Source organism: Chelonus insularis, unplaced genomic scaffold (genome assembly GCF_013357705.1).
Source record: "Chelonus insularis isolate UGA/USDA-ARS -01 unplaced genomic scaffold, ASM1335770v1 scaffold_229_pilon, whole genome shotgun sequence".
NCBI lineage: Eukaryota > Metazoa > Arthropoda > Insecta > Hymenoptera > Braconidae > Chelonus > Chelonus insularis.
The window spans coordinates 414,262-425,197 of NW_023276790.1; the positions used below are offsets into that span (position 1 = coordinate 414,262).

Here is a 10,936-nt window from a genome sequence, read left to right on the forward strand (position 1 = left end):
TATATATATGTGTATATCAGGTAATGAAAAATTACATACTTTTTGAACCTGTTGTTTGTAATTATACACGATAATTTATTTATGTATATTACAAATTAAGTGAAATACTGCATATTAATGCAAAACTGAAGAAAAAATCGTTATCTTTTTTGATAATTCAATTTGTTTCATTCTATTATTTAATTACTATTGGTGTTAGTTGTATAATTACAATGAAAAGTCATTCAATTTTTAACAACAATACTAGTAATAGTATTTTAATAATAATTATAATAATCAATATAATAATAATAATAATAATAATAATAATAATAATAATAATAATAATAATAATAATAATAATAATAATAATAATAATAATAATAATAATAATAATTAAATAAAATAAAATAAAATAAAAACAGTGCTTAAGTGCACCAAAAATGAATGAAAATATAATAAAAATGATAAGACTATTTTTTATCTTACTCTTTTCAAAGAACATACAAAATTTTTATTACGTATTCAGGTATCGTAAAAATGACAGAATGATAGAGATACAATTAATCTGTGGTCTTTTATAGCCAAGAAAAAAATTTCATGCCACTCATTGAGTATTCTTTGTTTCTTTTTATCAATTACTTACAATATAATAAAATATTAAAAATTTATTTTTTAACAACGTTATCGGTTGTGATTGTTTATACTATATTTTACAGTATAAGCATTTTTTAATTTCTATTATATGATTTCCAATTGAATTTTGTACAATGTATTAAGTAACGAATAGTAAATATTTGAACATTTTTATTATTATAAATAGTGAAGTATTATATATATGCATATATATATTTATAAAAGATAAAATATAAAGGGAAAGGCTTTTAATTAAACATTTAGCATATTTTATATGCGTCGTTGTCTATTGAATTTCAAGCCTTTCACTTGTCATAAACTAATATTTTTTATTATGCGTTAAGTACATTAAGGGAAATTCCAGAGAGCACTACATTATTATTTACTATATAAAATACTTTAACTACTTTACACTATTATTTTTCCGGTTGATCTATTTAATTTATAATTTTTTATGTCATGGCACCGTAAAAAATGATGATAAAAAGATTTTCATTTGAAAATTAATAATTTCGTTTCAAACTAGAATCAATGAAGTAATGATGAATCCTAAAATTAATTGGAGCTGCTAAGAGTTACTTCTTAATTCACCTTCTTAATCAGAAAAATTTTCTTGTTATGTGAATATAAATATGTCAGTACATTTGATTGACAATCACCAGTACTGGTTTCTTTTAAATAACCCATTTTGTTTTTCTCAGTGTAAAAAATATAAAATGAAAAAATAATACCGATATTATTCTTCTATTTGTAAATTAATACTATTGTTCACTTTGCAATATAAAAAAACTGATAGTAGAGCTTATTTATGAGAAGTAACCACACAAACTCCCCTACTTGTTTTTACTAACGATTAAGGATGACAGATATGATAAATTACTCATGATTTGATTGTCAATAAAGTGATATAAATTAGTTGACTTCTTCTGGAGCTTCAATGTCCTCTTCAGTTATATTTTGACGACAATGATATACATAAGCAGCTGCTGAAAGATCATCATCAGTACGTATGCATTTGTAGGATTTGTCAAGACAACCACATCTAAAAAAAAAAAGTTTTCTTCCATCAAAATTCTATTTATATTAATGAACATCTTTATCTTATAAATGTTATTAAAACATTATTCTTACGTATTGGATATATATGAGTTAATATCTCTTGTTAAAGGCGAGTATATGGCCCAAGCACAAGGTTGTTTATCGCAAAAATGCTTCTCCAATTTGTTGACACTCGATTTAGCCTCATGTTCAAGTTGAAGCTTCTCAGGACTGACTTCCAATGCAATACGTTCCAATTTTTCAGCAAAATCCTATAAGTTAAATCAATTATTGAATTATAAAAAATTAATTAGTATTCTTAGATGTTATATAAATTATCAATAAGATGAAGAATATTTATAAAATTCTTTTTTTAGAGTTGAAGGAAGATCCAAGAGCTGATGGAGAACCCAAGAAGCAGGTGTACGCTTAGAAGAGATCATTTTCAAGAGCGCATTTGATAATTTCAGAAGAGGAAAGCATTAACATAAACCGGAACGATCATTTGGGTCGCGTTTGCCGTATCAGCTAGAATATGTGTGGCATTTGAATGGAAGCGACCGTGACAGAGTGAATGAGTGAAGTGACTCGTGAGAGCAGTGTACGAGCGAGTAATGAGAGTATAGGCATGAATGTGATTCGAATTCATGAATGAAAACCTCGGAGGGATCGTATAACTGCAAAACCACCGTGCCTATCTACTTTATCTGGTTTCTGCCGCCGACTCAGATATATCATCAATGCTTGCACCGCATTTGCATATACATGTGTATCTGTGTTATGTTAAGATAATAATTAATCACGTGTAATGGAGAAGGATTTTTAATCGATATTGATTGGGAATATTTATTACATGGTGGAAGATAAAGACAAAAGAGTTGAGAATTAATTGATTTATGTTCTATCTATATTAATTATTTATTTATATCAAGACAATTATTGATAGAATAGTGTGAAACTCTTGTCTACTTGCTAGTCAATCAATATTGATCCTTCTAATGTATCTAATTTATCAAGATAATTAGAAAGCAAATTATTTATAATTAAGTACTGATTATCAAATACTAGTATTAATAATAATTAATCAGTAATTAACGAGAATTTTTTATTTGTTTATTATTGGTGATACTATCAAAATGACTTAATTCAATTAATGATTGAATTCGAAAAGAAAAAATGTAATATACATCTATAATAAAATTCAATAGAATAATTTTGCATATCTAATTATTTTAAGGGTATTTTTAATCATTATCTAAAGAGTCATAGGTAGAAAATTTTTAATTAATTTTTAACAAATGCAAGAAAGTTTTGAAAAAAGCTTTTCTATTATATTTTTTTTTATAGTTTTTGCAGTAGAAAGTTTACTTTTTTTTAATGAGAAAGTTTTTTTATTACAATGTTACATTGTTAATTAAAATTCTTTCTAGCTTGTGAATGAAATTATTGACTTAAAGTATGAAAATTGAAATATATTCAAAAATTTATTAGATAATTCTTATTACACTAAAGATCTACTCCAATCAAAATCTTTAATTTTTCATTGAACTTAGAATATTTTAAATTTAATTTAAATTCTACTGCCAAGAAATCAAAGACATTAAGTTCTTTAAACTACTCGGAGCAACCATATAACTTGCAATTAAATAAATTATTGAATTTTTAACTCTAAAAATAAATGAAATTAAAATAAAGTATCAAAGAAAGTGAAACATACCTCAGCATGTACAGCCGCGCTTTCAGCAAGAGGAACATAGCAAAAGACAGCTATGATCATGACAATGAGTAGCCTCAGATGTGCCATGGTTCTTAATCACTATTAAGGTGATGTAACGATCACCTTTTGATAATAAAATTTTCTTCTCCTGTTATCGTCAATCAGCAGTACTTCACTGAGGTCTCTTTTTCACGTAACACACGAAATTTCCAATGTGCAATATGATATTTATTTATACGGTCAAGAAATCACAATGCTTTCGTTCTTTCAATGATCGAAAAGGCGAACCAAAATCGTCAATAAAGTATTGACCAGCAAACGAATGGAATAAAGAAGGAAATGTTACTCGTAAATCACAAATGAAGAGTAAATTTATTCACGATAATTAATGATATTACGAATTGCGCACGTATATTCTACCGGTTCGGGGCTTTAGACATAGACTGTCTTCTCGTATAGAGTGAGGATGCTGTTGAAGCGTCGTGGGTTTATATAGGATGGGTTAGCGTGCTCCTTGGTGGGGGCAAGACTAAGCTAGAAGTTATAATAATATGTAATAATTCGAATTTAAAAACTGATTTGAACAACGAGCTCAAGAGTCGGGCAACATCGTCGCTAGCATATGAGTGATAGCTTCCAACTGATGAGAAGTGGGGAACAAGAATATATTTTTTTGCAAGAACAGTCAAATGGTTGTGCAAAGGGTTGACCTTTGATAATACCCATGTCACATTGCATTCACGTTATTAAATCATTCATCAGAAAAGCATTCATTCATATTTTTATTTATTTACACACACTCGTTTATTTATTATGCTTTGTCATAATAATCATCATTATGATAATAATATCATTTCAAATTTCATCATAAATTTATTATTTTTAATAAACAAGCTTACTTGCTACCCTGAAAGGATAGACTAGTTTTTACTTATCCATCAGTTTTTTATAAGTTTGAGCTTGGAATTTACGAGAAATACCAGCTTTTTGTGGGGATATATATCAGAGAGGCCTTATTAAATACATAACGCAAACATGCTGAGTACATGGAGAGAGGGTTTTGGGTTATCATGAGACTGGCTTTGGGTAACTTTATTAAACGCATAATTTTCCCATGACATAACATGATTGGAGATGTTAATTAAAAGAGTGAATTAAAATATTTGTTAACAAGTTACAAGGGTTTTTGTCAATGATATTATCATTTAAATGACAATTATCTCCATGATTACATCTGTTTATTGGACCGGTTGATCAGCTTGATTTCTTATTACCATGTGTACATATTATTAACTTAAGTCGTAATAAAGTACTGTTACATTCTCTTCTCATTGTCAATGATGTTTACTTGGTCAATCGGAGCAACGCCTACAGCAATTTAAAAGCATTAGTAGATAATATTGTAAACACTTGCATGATAACTGAATGATGTCAAGTCAAAGCAGCTGAACTGGGGGGCCCGTCTTACTTCTAACCAATCAGCGAACATCTTCAGCATGACGTTAAGTCGCCTTATATCCAAACGTCAATTTTTTTTCATGCTTCAATTTGACTTGACACCCTAAATCAAGGTATGACTCATTTTTATTTTGTTTTATAAACATGCAAAATACTTGACATATTTCTGTTATCTCTACATTGATATCTCAGCAGTCATTTGACACAATTTTCTTGAACTTGAATGTTTATATTTTTGTTTTGGATCTTTATCGTTGGTGATATCTGGGTGGACTTTTGAAGAAACTTTTTTTATGTAGTTAATGAGAAGGGTGTTAAATAGTTTAAAAGTTATTTTATGTGAAGAAGTCAAGTATACTGGTCATTCATAGTGGAGAGATCTTTGGAAAGAGACAGAGATCTAATTAGAAATAGAAATACAAATAAAAATAGAAATAGACTGTCGAGTATTGCTGGCTGGTAGTGAAGTTGGTGGTTGGTGATAATATTTTTTATGTTAGTATTAACAAATTGATTTTTTATAATCAACAAAAATTTGGGAAATTTTTAAAAATCATCTAATGTATCAACAGATCTCCAATAATTAGGAAGCATGTGTTGATGAGATAATTATTTATAAACAACTGATAATTGTTTTTGAAAAAAAATTTAAAAAATTAAATAAATTGTAATCTTATGACATTTAAAAAAATATTTATTTGCACTATTTTTATTAAATTTTATCGTAAATATTTAATTGCAAAATTTGTTTTGTTTTATCGTGACTTATTTTTCATCAGTGTTTTTACTATTTCATTTTAAAATAAATATTTATTGTTTACTTCAAAGTTCAAGTAGTCTTAAGAGTCAAGATGTTATTGAACGATCACAAGAATAGGAAAAATTCAAAAAGCACAACTAATCATTAACATAAATACATTTTGTTAAATTAGAATATTTTTTAGAATGTAAGTACTTACTACTCACTCCCTGTGCTTTTTTCTTTAAATGCGAATATAACAATGGGATCGGTACAAAACAACTCTCCCACATTGCCTCTCTCAAATCCTTGAACAAGAAGAAAGCCAAAGTTTGAAGAACAATTTAGGGGAGATAAAAAATACAAACGATGCAAAAAATTTTCCATTTTATATATACAAAGCCGTTAATATTTTTTCTTCTTTCTTTCAATGTATCCACCATCCATTTAATGTACATTTTAGATATTTATGTAACATATCTTTTAGTTAAGTGTGAAGAATCAGATTTGGCGGTATGCCACGAGACAAGAGATTTCGCCATTACTCTTCACTTTATGTGTTTTCTAAAAAATATTTAACAAAATCATTTTTACCCATAAAATTTTATTTAAAAATTTATTGATTTTAATTGTTAAAAAAAAATAAAAAAAATATTATAAATAAATTGATTGATAAATAATGAATTAGCGATTTGTCAAGTCAATAACAATAAAAAAAAATAAATCTCATCAATGCTAGACATAAATTGCGTCATTAACTTCCGGAGAACAGCTGCTGCGCAGTAGTATAGATCAATTTATTGATCTCACTCGACCTGCGCTCCCTTTTACAAATTCACTTTCACACTTAAAAGTCTCGTCTTGATATGATATTTATTATAACGATACTAAAAATTTTTAACATTGTGTGCGGTCTTTAATAAAAATTTATCAACCAATCAAAATCATTCAGACAATTTCTCGGATCAATAAATGAATGATTGAATCAACAAAGCATTTCTTTTTTGCATTTTTTCCATATTTTATTTTTAATAGAAAAAAAATTAAATTTGCATGTGATTAACAACCAGGGAACCTTTTAGTAGCATTAATGAAAGAGAAAGTGGCTTTATAATGTCCAAATATGCAAAAAAATCCATTAAAATGGGTGTGAGATTCCTTTAATGGTGAAATTAATTCTCAGAAGTAAATTAAATCTTGCAGTTGCAGCCCTTCATTTTTGTTATAAATTCTCAGTCACTTCATCATGATGATCATAAACAATACTCTTTATTTAAAGTTTATTTTTCCAAATAAAAAAAATAAATGTGTATTTAATTTTAATTTATTATGATTTTTCATAAAATAATTGTTTATTCATCCATGAAGTTATAAAATAAAGCTTAAATACTTGTTTGTTTTTGAAATATCGATCTCCATCATCTGCAATGTTTAATCATTAAATTGGAGAATTTTATGATTATTTTTATTTGCAATAAAATTAATGAAACTCATAAATTTTCATTAAATATCAGCCAAAAATGATGAAACCCAAACGAATAAAAATTGTCATAAATTTTATTTATGTAGTGATAAAACTCTCAAATTATCCCTTCCTTAACATCTTGAGTTAATTTTTGTTTTGTATCTTGGATGCCTAAGACACACATTAACCCGGAGGCTAAGTCTTATTACACTCATTAATGAATGTCTTCAGAGCTGTTCATCATGCATTTACCATCAATTTTTGTTCTCATCAGCATCATCAAATTAATAACATGTTTATGAGAAATTTTATGTTGGTATGCATACTAATGATCATCTAAAGTGTGCATAAAAATGATAATTGACTATACCACCATGGTTTAGTGAAAGATCATTGAAGCTTAACAAACTAATTTTATTATGACGGTTAATCCAATTATTTTTAAAAGTATAAAAAATTTAAATAAAAAAATTGAATTACAAAGTGAGAATATAATGCGGGAGAGTTCAACAAACATCAATTTTTGTCTGTAAATACTGTGAGGCCAGACAATTTTCCAAGAAGACAGGAAGCAATTTCACTTTGGATTTTCTTGGCAGATGCAATGGCCAACGTGTTGCGTAAAAGCTCCCCCCTCCTTTCACCCTCAAGTCTGTACAATTATAAAGTGGATGAGTGAGCGACATTACTTGATTTTTCGTCTTGCCAAATGATTTAACAACAATAGTTACTCCAAGTATTGCTCATCACACTCTTAAAAGAAATTTTAGTAGCAGTTAAATATAATCAGTTTTTAAACATTTTTTTTATATTTAATATTTCAAAATATCTTTTGAATCATCAGTAACTCCTAATACAATTATTATTTAATTTTTTTAATCACAAATTCATTGAAGAATAAAAAATAACTTTTTGATATACTTATTCACTAAAGGTAGCTGAAGAGTTAAAAGATTTACATTTTACCAATCAAGTCTGACATGTGTAAAAAAACATTTATTCATTGAAGCTAATTTTCTTTTTCGATTAACATTTATTTTTAGATTAAAATGAAAAAAAAAAAAATGTAAAAATGATTAATATTTTGTGTATTTTTTCATATTAATTTAAACGAATTTCTATTTCTAGCATCTACAGATTTAAATCCGGATTTACAAACTTTTCCCTATCTTATGAAAAAAAAAAAAAAATTTTTTTCCTCCCAGGAAATGAAAGTGCATTTTTTTATCACTTGCAACTGAACCATTAAAAGATTGTGCGAATTATAAGTGATGGCTTATTCACCCTAAACTGCGTATAATTTAAATGCGCATATTATCAAATTACATTTATTTTATATTGACGTCAGATTCTGGTAAAGTCAAATGATGAAATATATGACAAATTATCGGATTCACTTACTACGCACAATGTCATGTTTTCTACGCATGATCTCGTATCTTTAATGATAAATGTTGATTAATTTTGCATCATTTTTCAGAGATAAAGAAGTCATAGAGACCAGTAAAAAGTATTCATTTTCAATAATAGAAAAAAAAATTTTCTAACCATCTCAAATGTTATAAAAAACAATAAAAATCTTAATAAAAAGTGCGTTAAGACCGATTATATCAGTTAAAACAAAAAAAAAATGTATTGTTAGCTAAAAAAAAAGATCGTTTATCAATTACATATGTAATGTTTTATTGTAGTTGATGAATGTGTGCTCCAATGATGCTGATGCAAACCAGTTCTTTCATTCAATCATCCCCTCTATTTAGCTGCTGAAAAGCCGACATGCTCGCATGCATGCCAAGAGATTTTTACTTAAGTTAATACTCGAGACTAATCAACTTCCCTTTACTTCATGTAATGTATTCGTAATTATATACTTCATCTTAGTCTTGATCCCATGGCATCCGCATATTATTATATAGCCACCATTTAAAATATCACATTCCTCAAGTTATTGATTAATGAATATGACAAAAAACCAGTATTGAAAAATAGCGATATTTATGAAAGTAAGCTGTATTCTGTAATAAAGTTGGTAACCCCAATAAATTATAAATTAACATAAAAAATGATCCAATCTAAAAATCTGATACTAGTTGATATATTATACATGTAAGTATATTATCATGTGTGTATAAGTCTTCAGCCGTCGTGCTTGCAAGATTAATTGCTCTTGGCGCATGCATTTCTGTATGATTAGGTCTCGTCGAGTTCATCCAGACAGCGCGACGCCGTTTTATTCGCGTTCAGACGACTGACGCACAGGTGTTCAGACTTGTAGCTATTCGTGTTTTTACATTCGGTATCGTATACAATTGACCATCATCCATTATTTGTCATCACCTCTTGCTATTTGCAGCACCTCCTTTACGTGGGCATCGACATATTTTATTATACAACATCAGGTAGTGCTTGCATCACTCATTTCTTGACCTGTTGAATGAATTTACAGTATTTTTATCCACTTTTAATGCAGCAATTGTCAAGTAATTAAACCAAAAAATTACCTTTGAAGTTAAAAGTTGAATATGTTATTAATTTTCTTTAATTATATATAATTGATTATAATTAAAAAAATATTGAACAAAAAACTTTAATATTAAACACAATAATTAACTGGAGCTGAAGATTTGGTTGTAATTTTCTTAATAAGGAGAACAATTATTTTTGTTTTTTATAGTCTGAAGTAATATTCTGTTGTTTTTAATGATAATGTGAAGAAGAAGTTTGATGGGGAAAAAACTTGAACTTCACTAATTAAAAACTTGAAGTGGAGTTCCACTTCTTCATGATTACATTAATTATTAATGAATTTTTATTTTTTTTTATTTCAAAATATATATATCTTGGAATAAAAAATTATTGAGATTTTGAACTGGAAGTCCATTAACTATAGTTAATGGACTTCTACTTCAATATGCCAATTATAATTTAACAAAAAAAAACTTTTATCCAATTATAAATTGGATAATTATATAATTCACTGCTTGTTTAACAACAAAATTAATTTTTCTTTCTCAACAATAAAAAGTCGAAATTGAACGACATTTCACTGAAGGCTCAATTACATATTCATTAGTTTCTTGATTTTTTTATAATGTTATTGACAACTCTGTTCTTGAATATTGATTGAAAAACTATCAAATGTCATCATTCACATTACATCATTAGATTACATAGTAAAATTATCATCTTTAGCTGAAAATATTTCGATTTTAAGATGTGAGATGTTTTTCCTTCAGAGGAAGATAATGTTTTTTCCCCTGCTCTACAATTATAATGCAGTTAAAAAACTTGTAAGAAAATTTTCTACTGGGATAATTACCTTAACTATCACAATGAAAAATTCTACGTAATGATACAATACATTAACCCTCTTTCTCGAACTAACTTTCGTTAATATCAGAGCAGATCTCTGAGTCATATGCAGTAAGCTGATTAATTCTTATCCACTTGATCAAAGTTGCCTCTTTTCACGGTCACTGGTCTAATTGATCATGATTACAAATTGGGCCAGTTAGAAAGCTATCGAGTAAACTCAGCTTTAAACTAGCTATAACCAGTGTAACCTGCTAAAAGCTCTAATCATCTGAATAATTAACGTGTGATTGACAGACTTATAGCAAAAGAATTCAGTAAGTAACTCTATTTTACTTTTAAACGAGTTGTCAATTGAATATTTTTATTGATTTCGTAGAATTCTAACCCAGCTTGTTTTTACATACCAGATTATATAAATTGTTGCCTTGGTCAGATGTGATTATCACCATTAATCAAATTATCCATGTCCGTTTTCTGAGTTATCATTATTTACTTGATGCTGGATAAGAAATAGTTACAATTAGAATTATATATATTCGTAATTTCTAGAGATGAAAGTTTATTCTAAAAAAAATTATTCCATCAACAA

General features: G+C 27.5%; 1 protein-coding gene across 1 annotated transcript; it reads right to left on the bottom strand.

The window, feature by feature from the left end:
* Window positions 1-1,207: 1,207 nt before the first annotated feature.
* Window positions 1,208-3,843, bottom strand: LOC118073103 (uncharacterized). Its single transcript, XM_035093401.1, has 3 exons — window positions 3,371-3,843; window positions 1,747-1,925; window positions 1,208-1,657 (listed from the first exon to the last, which is right to left on the bottom strand). The coding sequence occupies exons 1-3, from the start codon at window positions 3,455-3,457 to the stop codon at window positions 1,528-1,530; spliced, it is 396 nt and encodes a 131-aa protein (XP_034949292.1). The 5' UTR covers window positions 3,458-3,843; the 3' UTR covers window positions 1,208-1,527.
* Between the last annotated feature and the right edge of the window lie 7,093 nt (window positions 3,844-10,936).

Excerpts from the sequence above, each read along its gene's own strand:
- LOC118073103 (XM_035093401.1), bottom strand. The coding sequence starts at position 3,457 with ATGGCACATCTGAGGCTACTCATTGTCATGATCATAGCTGTCTTTTGC. Across the intron at positions 1,926-3,370 it reads GCGCGGCTGTACATGCTGAG|GATTTTGCTGAAAAATTGGA; the intron begins GTATGTTTCACT and ends TTTAACTTATAG. Across the intron at positions 1,658-1,746 it reads AACTCATATATATCCAATAC|ATGTGGTTGTCTTGACAAAT; the intron begins GTAAGAATAATG and ends TTTTTTTTTTAG.